At 42.3% G+C, this 16093-nt stretch overlaps 1 protein-coding gene across 2 annotated transcripts in view; it reads right to left on the bottom strand.

Moving 5' to 3' along the window:
• tub.L (TUB bipartite transcription factor L homeolog) overlaps positions 1–14640 on the bottom strand; it is a 66406-nt gene extending 51766 nt beyond the window's left edge. For both annotated transcript variants that reach the window (XM_041589683.1, XM_041589684.1), the window contains exons 1-2: positions 14312–14640; positions 10042–10077 (exon numbers count right to left, since the gene is read on the bottom strand). In XM_041589683.1, the coding sequence (XP_041445617.1) occupies positions 10042–10077; positions 14312–14367 (92 nt within the window). In that variant the 5' untranslated portion in view covers positions 14368–14640. The remainder of the gene's footprint in view (positions 1–10041; positions 10078–14311) is intronic.
• Positions 14641–16093: the final 1453 nt, after the last annotated feature.

Genomic DNA, 16093 nt, shown 5'->3' with positions numbered 1-16093 from the left:
GACAAGATGGAGACAGTAGGGCAAGATGGACAAAGTAGAGCAAGATGGAGACAGTAGGGCACTATAGAGACAGTAGAGCAAGATGGAGACAGTAGGTCAAGATGGAGACAGTAGGACAAGATGGAGACAGTAGGACAAGATGGAGACAGTAGGACAAGATGGAGAAAGTAGAGCAAGATGGAGACAGTAGGACAAGATGGAGAAAGTAGAGCAAGATGGAGACAGTAGGACAAGATGGACAAAGTAGAGCAAGATGGAGACAGTAGGGCACTATAGAGACAGTAGAGCAAGATGGAGACAGTAGGGCAAGATGGAGACAGTAGGTCAAGATGGAGACAGTAGAGCAAGATGGAGACAGTAGGACAAGATGGAGACAGTAGGACAAGATGGAGACAGTAGGACAAGATAGAGACAGTAGGACAAGATGGAGAAAGCAGGACAAGGCAGAGAAAGTAGAGCAAGATAGAGACAGTAGGGCACGATAGAGACAGTAGAGCAAGATGGAGACAGAAGATCAAGATGAACACAATAGGACAAGATTGAGACAGTAGGACAAGATGGTGACAGTAGGGCAAGATGGAGACAGTAGGGCAAGATTGAGACAGTAGGGCAAGATGGAGACAGTAGAGCAAGATGGAGACAGTAGAGAAAGATGGAGACAGTAGAGAAAGATGGAGACAGTAGGGCAAGATGGAGACAGTAGGACAAGATGGAGACAGTAGGACAAGATGGAGAAAGTAGAGCAAGATGGAGACAGTAGGGCACTATAGAGATAGTAGAGCAAGATGGAGACAGAAGATCAAGATGGAGACAGTAGGACAAGATTGAGACAATAGGGCAAGATCAAGACAATAGGGCAAGATAAAGACAGTAGGACAAGATGGAGACAGTAGGACAAGATTGAGACAGTAGGGCACGATGGAGACAGTAGGACAAGATGGAGACAGTAGAGCAAGGTAGAGACACAAGATAAAGATGAAGACAATAGGACAAGATGGGAGAGAGTAGGGCAAGAGGGAGGCAGTAAGGAAGGTGAATATGTTCATACCTCCAGCCGTTCAGCTGGTCACATATAACTCACAGTCCAGTTATTTTTAGGGGCATTGGGAATTATGATCCCACAAACAGGGGGGGGGGCACAGACTGGACAGTTAAATAAACAACAGAGCTGTGCTAACTCCTGTGTCTGGGTGCTGCCATAACAAAGGTGGCTCCACTTAACTTCCAAAACTATTTTCTGGGACAGGATGGGGTACATTGGGGGACAGTATTCTGCAGATTTACCTATGTCCCCATTTATCTCCCAATAGCGATAGGCTTGAGTATGGTTGGAGGGGTCGGCACCTCTCCCAATATCCGTATACGGATAAAATACCAAACTCCAAAGCCGGTGTAGCGGGGAGAACCCCTGCGTGTTTATTAGTCTGACGAAGGGGCACAACCCCAAAACGTAACATCAAGTGACTAATAAACACGCGGCTTTGGAGTTTGGTACATTGGGGGACAGTAATGTAAGGATGGTGCCCCTTTACCCCGACTCCCACTGTTTCTTTGCTCTTTCACTTTCCCTGACATTATATTGATGCTCAGGATGCGAGAGTGGGAGAACGCCGGCAATATGGTAATAATCGCTAATGCTGCCTTGTTTCCATAGCAACAGATTGCAGGGCAGGGGGGGGAAAAGTATAAAAAGACTGATTTTGCATTTATTAAAAAAAGTGTAGAAGAGAGTGGGGTTAACAGCTGTTTACTCACAAAATGGGGTAAAGGCATTAGTGAATGTCATGGATCAGTGGCTGAATGAATGAAACATACAGAGATCTGAGAGGAATCCAATCAAAATTCCACTAGCAAAAAGAGCCCAACGTGGGCGTAATTAGACTGGCCTCCCCAGACCCACAACTGGACTCGTATCCCCCATTTTCACCTGCCCTCACCCACTACCCAATGTTATCTGCAACGACTTTATCCACAACCCAATCAAGATGCTTTAGTTTCTTTAGCAGCCAATCAGTAATTAGCTTTGATCATTCTATGACAAATGAATCCATGCAAGTTGAACTCTGATTGGCTGGAATGTGGAACCTCAGACAGAGGAACTGTGTTCAAAATGTAGCTGCACAGTTTCTCTAGGGCCCCCTGCAGACAAGTCTCAGAACTACAGGTTAAAGTAAATCCTTATATAGAACCACAGAGACGTTCCCACACTTTAACTGCCCTTGTCACTACCCAGAACACCTGCATCACCCGACATCAGAAGGTTAAATATCAGCCATTGTCTTGGGAGAGGCAAGGAGAGGACTACAAGGTCTTTCAGGAATTGAGAAGTAGGTCTCAACCTGTCCCTGTACCATAGAGTAGACTCCGGGGCGTATGAGCAAATGAGCGCCATCTAGTGCCTGAGTGGTGTAGTGATTTATGCTCATGCAATTTACATATATTTTAAAGGCACAAGAAAAAATACAAAGCAGCTTCTTTCCCCAACCAGAGTAAAACACGTCTCCTGGCTCTGCAGCTCATTCACTCCTGTTATTATACTGATACATTTCAGTCTTCCACAAACAGTTCAAAGATGAAAGTACCAAATTATTTCTTTATTAAACAAATTTGTTGTTAAAATAAGGATCTGACCCTTTCTGCCCTCTCTTTATATATAAATTGCATTTTATGCATTCCTGCCTATTCATAAGGGGGCGCAATTCGCTTGCTCTCTAAAGAATTACTTGACTGTCTCGCCAACCCCCTTTCCCTTCTCTCCTTCTTCTTCTCCTTTCCTTTTCTCCCACATCTGTTTGGCCTTACTCTCCCCCATCCTCCCTCTTCTCTCCCCTTCTATATTTCTCCTCTCCCCCATTTGTCTCTCTACTCCCTAACCCCCTTTCCCTTCTCTCCTTCTGTCTCTCATCCCTCTCCTTTCCTTTTCTCCCCCAACTGTTTGGCCTTACTCTCCCCATCCTCCCTCTTCTCTCCCCTTCTATATTTCTCCTCTCCCCCATTTGTCTCTCTACTCCCTAACCCCTTTCCCTTCTCTCCTTCTGTCTCTCATCCCTCTCCTTTCCTTTTCTCCCCAACTATTTGGCCTTTACTCTCCCCCATCCTCCCTCTTCTCTCCCCTTCTATATTTCTCCTCTCCCCCATTTGTCTGTCTACTCCCTAACCCCTTTCCCTTCTCTCCTTCTGTCTCTCATCCCCTCTACTTTCCTTTTCTCTCCCAACTGTTTGGCCTTACTCTCCCCCATCCTCCCTCTTCTCTCCCCTTCTATATTTTCTCCTCTCTCCCCATTTGTCTCTCTACTCCCTAACCCCCTTTCCCTTCTCTCCTTCTGTCTCTCATCCCCTCTCCTTTCCTTTTCTCCCCCAACTGTTTGGCCTTACTCTCCCCAAACCTCTCTCTTCTCTCCCCTTCTATATTTCTCCTCTCCCCCATTTGTCTCTCTACCCCCTAACCCCCTTTCCCTTCTCTCCTTCTGTCTCTCACCCCCTCTCTTTTCCTTTTCTCCCCCAACTGTTTGGCTTTACTCTCCCCCATCCTCCCTCTTCTCTCCCCTTCTATATTTCTCCTCTCCCCCATTTGTCTCTCTACTTACATACTTACTATACATGTACCACATTAATTACTGTAATTGATGGTTCCCATTTAGAAGGTCCTGCTGTGTTCTCTCTTAGAGACCCTAGCGATAAATGACAGAACAATCTGGTTTGTCCTGAAAATGAAAGCGTGTGCATTAAGCTCTATAAATTATAGCCACGGGGTATTTTTGGGGCATTTGCTGCCAGGGAACTGCCTAAATCATATGAATAAACACAAAGCAGTTATTCACTGCTTTTTAACATAATCAGAATGGGTGGGGAGTATGTAGCCATTGAGTCCATTGAGTCCTATTCTTCCTATGGTTTTTGCCTGTATAGAACAAAACTCACCACTTTACTAGCACCGGGGACTTCCCTCTGGACAACTAAACGTATTTAACCTATTTGGGCTCTGCACTCAGAGGCAGTGCCTGGAAAGAGGTTCAGGTGTAGGGGGTAGAACACAGAATAAAAATGTACAAATTAATATAAGAACTTCATCGCTCTACCATTTGCCAACAAGAACAATAAAGACGACTTATAATCACTTATTGCAGTGAGACCTTGGGTGGGAAATGTGTATTGTCACTTGCCTTGATGGGCACAAGAGGTTCCTACAAAGTCTACAATTTATTGATATATAAATATCCAGCCCCAGGACATACTCCTCCCCATGTACAATGCACTTAACACTTCTCATCAAATCACTCCATGGCAATCTGTGCCGGGCATAGTAAATATAGCTGCAATTTCACTAATTCTGTAACATCACCATATTTCCATGGCAGGTTGTAGGAGACACAAGTTACTGCTATGGGGAAAGTCTAAGTAGATCAGGCAAATTAGATTTATCTCCAATTGTCAGCCCTGCACACAGCAGATTGGGGTTCATCGATTATTGTGCTTCTCTACAAATAACCCAAAATGCTTAGGGGCTCAGGGTCCAAACTAAATCCAGCCTTGCAGAGGAACGGATTGGCTGCTTCTCTATTGCATTTTGCATCTTAAACCATTCGGCCTTTGTGTATCAGTTGCCTATATCATTTTATTCACATTATTATTATTAACATGTATTTATATAGCGCCAACATATTGCGTAGCACTGCTTGAGGGCTTTGAACAAACACTCACATTAGCATGAACTAAATGAAATACATAATGAAAATGATGACAGTTCGGCCTAAATCTGTGTTTTAAATATATATATTGATAGATACATACATGGGGGGGTAGCTTTTGCCTTACAGAAATAAGTGAGCTGATTACTCGAGCAGAATAACAATGACCCCACGTGGTACAGAAAGATTCCGTTATCAGAACAAGTGACTCATCCCAATACAGTGAAGTACAGCATCGCCCTCCTCCTCTTCATTTACACCATCATTCCCATTGGGATGAATAGATCTCCAGTATCCTCTCACCAAGTTATTTTATTAGCAATATTGGGGGACAGTCCTTAGACCATGTTGCTCTTATTACTTCTCCCTGTTACTTTAATTCCTGCTGATCATTCTACCTGGACTTACTAATTCTCTTCTGCCCCCCCCCGCCTATAATGGACAATCGCTATAGGATAAATAACCGGGATTTATTTGCAGACTGAAATTAAACCAACTCCAGGTCCGGCTCATTATATATATAGGAAAGCGCACAAGAGCTAATCAGTAAAACGCTGATTCTCCGAGAGAAAATAAAAAGCCTCTTGAATATATTATCATAATCCGACGGCACAGACTCGTCACCTTTCAACTACAAAGGGAACACGGAGACCATTACTGTGATGCACCAGCGCATTGGACTAATTAAGCCTTAAAGTTCAGAATTGTAACACAATCACACAAAGTACAGTAATTGTCTACTGGAGATCAAATAAATCATAAATTCACCTGTCACTTTGCTGCATAAAAGAAATAGCCTATAATGAATACAAATCATGTACTGCCCCAGGGATATTCTATAACATGCATTTAACTATAAGTATGGGCACATATACTCTATGTATCTACTTAATAAGTTATACCTCATACTGTACTGTCTAAGGGAATCAATATGGCACCTCCTCCTCCCATATGTATAAATACAAATATACAGAGAAGGAATGTTCTGGGCACACAATAAGCTATACCCTCATACTGTACTGTCTAAGGGAATCAATATGGCACCTCCTCCTCCCATATTGTATAAATACAAATATACAGAGAAGGAATGTTCTGGGCACACAATAGCTATTACCCTCATACTGTACTGTTCTAAGGGAATCAAATATGGCACCTCCTCCCATTATGTATAAATACAAATATACAAGAGAAGGAATGTTCTGGGTACACAATAAGCTATACCCTCATACTGTACTGTCTAAAGGAATCAATATGGCACCTCCTCCTCCCATATGTATAAATACAAATATACAGAGAAGGAATGTTCTGGGCACACAATAAGCTATACCCTCATACTGTACTGTCTAAGGAATCAATATGGCACCTCCTCCATATGTATAAATACAAATATACAGAGAAGGAATGTTCTGGGCACACAATAAGCTATACCCTCATACTGTACTGTCTAAGGGAATCAATATGGCACCTCCTCCCATATGTATAAATACAAATATACAGAGAAGGAATGTTCTGGGTACACAATAAGCTATACCCTCATACTGTACTGTCTAAAGGAATCAATATGGCACCTCCCTCCTCCCATATGTATAAATACAAATATACAGAGAAGGAATGTTCTGGGCACACAATAAGCTATACCCTCATACTGTACTGTCTAAGGAATCAATATGGCACCTCCTCCCATATGTTATAAATACAAATATTACAGAGAAAGGAATGTTCTGGGCACACAATAAGCTATACCCTCATACTGTACTGTCTAAAGGGAATCAAATATGGCACCTCCTCCTCCCATATGTATAAATACAAATATACAGAGAAGGAATGTTCTGGGCACACAATAAGCTATACCCTCATACTGTACTGTCTAAGGGAATCAATATGGCACCTCCTCCTCCCATATGTATAAATACAAATATACAAGAGAAGGAATGTTCTGGGCACACAATAAGCTATACCCTTCATACTGTACTGTCTAAGGGAATCAATATGGCCACCTCCTCCCATATGTATAAATACAATATACAGAGAAGGAATGTTCTGGGTACACAATAAGCTATACCCTCATACTGTACTGTCTAAAGGGAATCAATATGGCACCTCCCTCCTCCCATATGTATAAATACAAATATACAGAGAAGGAATGTTCTGGGCACACAATAAGCTATACCTCATACTGTACTGTCTAAAGGGAATCAATATGGCACCTCCTCCTCCCATATGTATAAATACAAATATACGAGAAGGAATGTTCTGGGCACACAATAAGCTATACCCCATACTTGTACTGTCTAAGGGAATCAATATGGCACCTCCTCCCATATGTATAAAACAAATATACAGAGAAGGAATGTTCTGGGTACACAATAAGCTAACCCTCATACTGTACTGTCTAAAGGAATCAATATGGCACCTCCCTCCCCCATATGTATAAAATACAATATACAGGAAGGAATGTTCTGGGCACACAATAAGCTATACCCTCATACGTACTGTCTAAGGGAATCAATATGGCACCTTCCTCCCATATGTATAAATACAAATATACAGAGAAGGAATGTTCTGGGCCACACAATAAGCTATACCCTCATACTGTACTGTCTAAGGAATCAATATGGCACCTCCTCCCATATGTATAAATACAAATATACAGAGAAGGAATGTTCTGGGTACACAATAAGCTATACCTCATACTGTACTGTCTAAAAGGAATCAATATGGCACCTCCCTCCTCCCATATGTTATAAATACAAATATACAGAGAAGGAATGTTCTGGCACACATAAGCTATACCCTCATACTGTACTGTCTAAGGGAATTAATATGGCACCTCCTCCTCCCATATGTATAAATACAAATTATACAGAGAAGGAATGTTCTGGGCACACAATAAGCTATACCCTCATACTGTACTGTCCTAAGGGAATCAATATGGCACCTCCTCCTCCCATATGTATAAATACAAATATACAGAGAAGGAATGTTTCTGGGCACACAATAAGCTATACCCTCATACTGTACTGTTAAGGGAATCAATATGGCACCTCCTCCCCATAGTATTAATAAAATATACAGAGAAGGAATGTTCTGGGCATACAATAAGCTATACCCTCATACTGTACTGTCTAAGGGAATCAATATGGCACCTCCTCCTCCCATATGTATAAATACAAATATACAGAGAAGGAATGTTCTGGGCACACAATAAGCTATACCCTCATACTGTACTATTGAGCCAACAGAAGCCATACAGACAAACCCCCTGTCTGTTCAATCCAAGTTACTGGATTCTGTCCGGAAGAGTCCAGAATGGCTTTGTAGACTTGGGCCTACTGCTCACTGTCACATACAGCAGATTAACAAATGTTAGGGGGGGAATGTGGCACTTGCAATGACAGTTCCAAATAAATATAAACCCAGTGAGAATGAGGAATGAATGGATATTGGGAAGTTGTATCAGGAGTCAGAAGCAGCAGTGCAGAGAAGAGAAAGGGACAGACACAATGACAGTTACACAGAACTATAAACCCAGTGAGAATGAGGAATGAATGGATATTGGGAAGTTGTATCAGGAGTCAGAAGCAGCAGTGCAGAGAAGAGAAAGGGACAGACACAATGACAGTTACACAGAACTATAAACCCAGTGAGAATGAGGAATGAATGGATATTGGGAAGTTGTATCAGGAGTCAGAAGCAGCAGTGCAGAGAAGAGAAAGGGACAGACACAATGACAGTTACACAGAACTATAAAACCCAGTGAGAATGAGGAATGAATGGATATTGGGAAGTTGTATCAGGAGTCAGAAGCAGCAGTGCAGAGAAGAGAAAGGGACAGACACAATGACAGTTACACAGAACTATAAACCCAGTGAGAATGAGGAATGAATGGATATTGGGAAGTTGTATCAGGAGTCAGAAGCAGCAGTGCAGAGAAAGGGACAGACACAATGACAGTTACACAGAACTATAAACCCAGTGAGAATGAGGAATGAATGGATATTGGGAAGTTGTATCAGGAGTCAGAAGCAGCAGTGCAGAGAAGAGAAAGGGACAGAGAGCTGGGTGCCGTGTGATTATGAGGTAAAATGGGATATTACCCAGAATCCCTGGCTGTGAGGGAAGAGCTGGTGCCGTGTGATTATGGGGTAAAATGGGATATTACCCAGAATCCCTGGCTGTGAGGGAAGAGCTGGTGCCGTGTGATTATGAGGTAAAATGGGATATTACCCAGAATCCCTGGCTGTGAGGGAAGAGCTGGTGCCGTGTGATTATGGGGTAAAATGGGATATTACCCAGAATCCCTGGCTGTGAGTAAAGCACTGGGTGCTCATTCCTCATATTCCCTGCAATATGGAAGAAAAATGCAAGGCCAATTTTTAAGCAGTTGTCTAAATTAAAGGGGAAGTCAACCCAACAACTGATATTAATTACATAATGAAATGCGTGTCGTTGCACTGAACCCTCCCAGGCTATTCCCATTTAATTGAATGAAGGGTTCAGATACTTCTACAGATACCGGCTAGACATATAGATATTGAAGTAAGGCACTAATTATTGTTTTAAATAGTTATGAATAAGGAGTATATCATTATTTTCCCACAGGAATGCAAGTCATAAGACTCTCATCACAGGACAGTGTGGGAATACTGAAAGCTATGATGGTACTAAAACTGCACACTTTTAATCTGTTATAGAGTGGCTAATTTTAAGCAACTTTTCAATTGGCCTTCATTTTTTTTCTTTTTTATGGTTCTGACACCTTCCAGCATTTCAAATGGGGCTCACCGACCCCATCTAACAAACAAATTGTTACTGCTCCTTTTTATTACTCGTCTTTCTATTCAGGCTTCTCTTTCTCATATTCCAGTCTCTTATTCAAATCAATGCATGGTTGCTAGGGGGATTTGAACAATAGCAACCAGATGGCTGAAATTACAGACTGCTGAATAAAAAGCCAAACAACTTGAAAACCATAAATAATAATAAAAATGAGAACCAACTGCAAATTGTCTCAGAAATCCCTCTCTACATCTTACTAACAGTTAATTTTAAGGTGAACAACTCCTTTAAAAATTGATTTAAAGTGTAAACTTTTTTTAGCCAATAAATAACCGTTATAAGGAAATTTTCTAATAAAGACCAAAATGGTGGTTGTTAATAAAGTGAGGTGTAAAGTCCAATATTCTCAGAGCTGTAATGTGACTTTCTTATACTGTTACATTTCTATAGATAGAGACACACAGAGAATTCCATACAGAGTTATGATACATCGTATCTATCTAACTGTCAGTTCTGCACATCACACACAAAACACACAGAGGAATCACTAAGGTGAATGAAGTGGATCAGGTACCTGGTGAGTGCGGGATCCGGGACGCTTGTGGATTTCCTATTGAGAGAAATAATAGTCAGTAACTGGATCTGATACGAATAACTGGTAAAAAAAAGTTTGTTTAAGACAATTGAATGAAATTACTAATAACTGGGCAACAAAGCAAAGGATTAACCCTATTGTACAGTATGTGTTACTATGAAGAAGAAAACTATTCTGCCAGCTATGAGCAACAATCTCAGGGACTGTTCCTGCTGAATTGTGCTTAGTACAGGGAATACCTATGCTGCCATAGTTTTATGGGATCTCTCTGTACAGACTATGAGCAAACTTAGGGGACTGTTCCTGCTGAATTGTGCTTAGTACAGGGAATACCTATGTGCCATAGTTTTATGGGATCTCTCTGTACAGACTATGAGCAAACTTAAGGACTGTTCCTGCTGAATTGTGCTTAGTACAGGGAATACCTATGCTGCCATAGTTTTATGGGATCTCTCTGTACAGACTATGAGCAAACTTAGGGGCTGTTCCTGCTGAATTGTGCTTAGTACAGGGAATACCTATGCTGTCATAGTTTTATGGGATCTCTCTGTACAGACTATGAGCAAATTTAGGGGACTGTTCCTGCTGAATTGTGCTTAGTACAGGGAATACCTATGCTGCCATAGTTTTATGGGATCTCTCTGTACAGACTATGAGCAAACTTAGGGACTGTTCCTGCTGAATTGTGCTTAGTACAGGGGAATACCTATGTGCCATAGTTTTATGGGATCTCTCTGTACAGACTATGAGCAAACTTAGGGACTGTTCCTGCTGAATTGTGCTTAGTACAGGCAATACCTATGCTGCCATAGTTTTATGGGATCTCTCTGTACAGACTATGAGCAAACTTAGGGACTGTTCCTGCTGAATTGTGCTTAGTACAGGGAATACCTATGCTGCCATAGTTTTATGGGATCTCTCTGTACAGACTATGAACAAACTTAGGGACTGTTCCTGCTGAATTGTGCTTAGTACAGGGGAATACCTATGCTGCTATAGTTTTATGGGATCTCTCTGTACAGACTATGAACAAACTTAGGGACTGTTCCTGCTGAATTGTGCTTAGTACAGGGGAATACCTATGCTGCTATAGTTTTATGGGATCTCTCTGTACAGACTATGAACAAACTTAGGGACTGTTCCTGCTGAATTGTGCTTAGTACAGAAAGGGGGAAATAAAAACTTGTTTCTGTTACATTGTTTGTAGAGTAAGAGCCAGAGAGCAGAAAGGGACAGACCAGGGGCAGAATTAGTGGGGTATAAGGGGCAAGTCTAGAGGACATCGTGTAGGAAACCCTTCTCTCTGCATTGCCCATAAACTCAAATAGTGGGTGGGGCTCTCACAGCAAGTTACAGGGGGGAGGGGCCGAGAGTCTGTAACAGTGGGTGGGACTAGACAATAATAATTATTGGTGTTATTTTATAACTTTTAATTTTAACTGAATCTAACCACTTCTATACATATCTGCATTCAAAGTGTAAATATTATAAGTAGTGAATTCTATTAGTGAGAGATTCCCCTCCACTCCCAGATCAGGGGTCACTCATGCCCATTGCACCTCTGTCTTTAATAAACAAGAATCAACTTTGCCTGGAAATATCTTTCCCTCTGTCACGACTCATTTATTCTCTATTGAGCTGTCCCTCCGGGGTATGAAAAAGAATAGAAAGTCCAGATCCATTAGCAACTCACATGTCAACTAAAGAAATACAGAAAAGTAACAACCTGACTCTGCACACGGGTTTTACTGGTGTCACCAGATTAACTATTAATCTAATATCCTGACCCACCTCTGAGCCTAGAGCTCCTTATAGTAACAGTGGATAATAGTCTCTGGGAAGGGAGTGTGACTGTGGGATAGCAGGTATAGTAGGGAGAGATGGTGTCTATAGTAACAGTGGATAATAGTCTCTGGGAAGGGAGTGTGACTGTGGGATAGCAGGTATAGTAGGGAGAGATGGTGCCTATAGTAACAGTGGATAATAGTCTCTGGGAAGGGAGTGTGACTGTGGGATAGCAGGTATAGTAGGGAGAGATGTGTCTATAGTAACAGTGGATAATAGTCTCTGGGAAGGGAGTGTGACTGTGGGATAGCAGGTATAGTAGGGAGAGATGGTGTCTATAGTAACAGTGGGATAATAGTCTCTGGAAGGGAGTGTGACTGTGGGATAGCAGGTATAGTAGGGAGAGATGGTGCCTATTAGTAACAGTGGATAATAGTCTCTGGGAAGGAGTGTGACTGTGGGATTAGCAGGTATAGTAGGGAGAGATGTGTCTATAGTAACAGTGGATAATAGTCTCTGGGAAGGGAGTGTGACTGGGATAGCAGGTATAGTAGGGAGAGATGGTGCCTATAGTAACAGTGGGATAATAGTCTCTGGGAAGGGAGTGTGACTGTGGATAGCAGGTATAGTAGGGAGAGATGGTGCCTATAGTAACAGTGGATAATAGTCTCTGGAAGGGAGTGTGACTGTGGGATAGCAGGTATAGTAGGGAGAGATGGTGTCTATAGTAACAGTGGATAATAGTCTCTGGGAAGGGAGTGTGACTGTGGGATAGCAGGTATAGTAGGGAGAGATGGTGTCCTATAGTAACAGTGGATAATAGTCTCTGGGAAGGAGTGTGACTGTGGGATAGCAGGTATAGTAGGGAGAGATGGTGCCTATAGTAACAGTGGATATAGTCTCTGGGAAGGGAGTGTGACTGTGGGATAGCAGGTATAGTAGGGAGAGATGTGTCTATAGTAACAGTGGATAATAGTCTCTGGAAGGGAGGTGTGACTGTGGGATAGCAGTATAGTAGGGAGAGATGTGTCTATAGTAACAGTGGATAATAGTCTCTGGGAAGGAGTGTGACTGAGGGATAGCAGGTATAGTAGGGAGAGATGGTGCCTATAGTAACAGTGCGATAATAGTCTCTGGGAAGGGAGTGTGACTGTGGGATAGCAGGTATAGTAGGGAGAGATGGTGTCTATAGTAACAGTGGATAATAGTCTCTGGGAAGGGAGTGTGACTGTGGGATAGCAGGTATAGTAGGGAGAGATGTGTCTATAGTAACAGTGGATAATAGTCTCTGGGAAGGGAGTGTGACTGAGGGATAGCAGGTATAGTAGGGAGAGATGGTGCCTATAGTAACAGTGGATAATAGTCTCTGGGAAGGGAGTGTGACTGTGGGATAGCAGGTATAGTAGGGAGAGATGTGATGAGATAGTGTCTATAGTAACAGTGGGATAGTAGCTGTGGGATATTACATGAATGTTCATGAGCTCGTGGCCTTTACTGAATACATATAACTGTTCCCATCACCATCTGCTCAGCTGTTCCTAAATGGCAGCAGCTGATTGGCTGAGTGAGATCATGTTCTGGGAGTGCAGGGATTGGCCAGGACACAGACAGTTACACCTCTGCTCACTGGGAAGCTCTGAGTACAATGTGTTGAATGATTAGTGTAGTTATGCAAATCATCCGGACTCCGCTGTGAGTGAAATTGATTCGCTTGCAGCAGGGAAATCCACACTGGGACAGGTCGGCTGTCATAGGACTACAGATCCCATGATCCTCGGCTAGTGAGCTGTAGCAGATCTGAGAATTCCTTATGTACAGCGTTTGGTGTCCCCTGAGAAGACGAGGTGCAGCTATAGCAGTAGGAGCCCCTCACTTTGTATGGACACCCATTATTGAAATAAAACAAAGGATTCTCAATACTGGGTACAGCACCCCAGGCATATGGGCAACACACATCTAACAAGCAATACATACACGTCACTGAGAATCAATCATTTATAGCTCTTAGCAAAAATATAGACACCCCAGGCCCCACCCCTGCCCAAAAAGCTTTGGGAATTTTGGGGAAGCTTCTTGGGAATTCCAGGTGGGTCTGAGCTTGAAACTCCTATGGGAAGTCTACACCCTAAAGGATCTCATTTTATTCTATATATATATATATGAGAAAATCATTGATCAGCTTATAGGCACTGCCTGGTATTGGGACCCTTGGGAGATAGAAAGAGAGTGAAAGATATATATATATAAATCATGGTCAAAAAAACAATTTCTATATAAATATATATAAAAAGCCATCCTATTTATTATACTGAAATAAAACCCCATTTTCTGGGCCGAACTATCACTGCACCTCCTACAAGACTGCCATTTCCAGGGTATGTTGGGAGTTGTAGTCCAGCAAACACAGAAGGCTTCTTTAACTATGACATTGCTGGGGGGGATACCCATGTAAATGTCACTGTACCTGTCATAACTCCAGCGGCTGTAGGACATGGTTCTGTTTGCGTTGACCCCCTCCATTCTGCATGTGATGGTACAACCCCAGCTGCTGCAGATCCTCTTGTCTGGGCTCCAGTGGATCAATGTGGGAGACTGGCACCTCCTGCTCAGTTAGTTCGATCCCTAGGAAAGGCTCAGCTGCATATGTTGGGGGGCTCCCAATCTGAGGACTGTACCATTCAGCCTGTGAGCGGAGGGGGTTTTCCACTGTATGACTGCTGCAAGGCTTGATGTGCAGAGAGGTGTGACAGCTGTGTGAGTGTGAGAGTGTCTGAGTGTGAGAGTGTCGCTGCTGCTGCTGAATATGAGAATCAGCTCTCAAAGAGACGTCTCCCAGCTCCTTCCTCTTCTTTATTCCTCTATCCAAACACACTGCTCCATGGTCCTGACATCACTCTCCCCTTCACCCAATAGGCTCATCCCTGGGTCTCTTTCAAACCTGCTCCTTCTGAGATGCAGGAATAATGGAATGCTCTGGGTATCACATACACACAAATATATACAGGTATGGGAAACCCGTAATCCAGAAAGCTCCAAATTACAGGAAGGCCGTCTCCCATAAAACAGTCGCTTGTACTTGATCCCAACTAAGATATAATTAATCCTTATTGGAGGCAAAACCAGCCTATTGGGTTTATTTCATGTTTATATGATTTTCTAGTAGATTTAAGGTATGAAGATCCAAATTATGGAAAGATCCCTTATCCAGAAAACCCCAGGTCCCGAGAATTCTGTATAACAGGTCCCATACCTGTATAACATATACACACTCACACACACCTGCACCTTAATGTGCTACTTCTGGGGGGAGGAAATTTATACAATTCACCTCTTGCACAAGAACTTCAGCACCTTCCCCCTTTCAAAATGGCAAATAAATAGTTAATTTCTTTCTTGCCCATCTAGATATACAGCACACAATAAGCTATACCCTCATACTGTACTGTCTAAGGGAATCAATATGGCACCTCCTCCTCCCATATGTATAAATATAAATTTACAGAGAAGGAATGTTCTGGGCACACAATAAGCTATACCCTCATACTGTACTGTCTAAGGGAATCAATATGGCACCTCCTCCTCCCATATGTATAAATACAAATATACAGAGAAGGAATGTTCTGGGCACACAATAAGCTATACCCTCATACTGTACTGTCTAAGGGAATCAATATGGCACCTCCTCCTCCCATATGTATAAATATAAATTTACAGAGAAGGAATGTTCTGGGCACACAATAAGCTATACCCTCATACTGTACTGTCTAAGGGAATCAATATGGCACCTCCTCCTCCCATATGTATAAATACAAATATACAGAGAAGGAATGTTCTGGGCACACAATAAGCTATACCCTCATACTGTACTGTCTAAGGGAATCAATATGGCACCTCCTCCTCCCATATGTATAAATACAAATATACAGAGAAGGAATGTTCTGGGCACACAATAAGCTATACCCTCATACTGTACTGTCTAAGGGAATCAATATGGCACCTCCTCCTCCCATATGTATAAATATAAATTTACAGAGAAGGAATGTTCTGGGCACACAATAAGCTATACCCTCATACTGTACTGTCTAAGGGAATCAATATGGCACCTCCTCCTCCATATGTATAAATACAAATATACAGAGAAGGAATGTTCTGGGCACACAATAAGCTATACCCTCATACTGTACTGTCTAAGGGAATCAATATGGCACCCTCCTCCTCCCATATGTATAAATACAAATATACAGAG

This window comes from Xenopus laevis, chromosome 4L (assembly GCF_017654675.1).
Source record: "Xenopus laevis strain J_2021 chromosome 4L, Xenopus_laevis_v10.1, whole genome shotgun sequence".
NCBI lineage: Eukaryota > Metazoa > Chordata > Amphibia > Anura > Pipidae > Xenopus > Xenopus laevis.
Note: the sequence above shows the minus strand (reverse complement) of the source record. Positions and strands in the feature narration are given on the sequence as shown.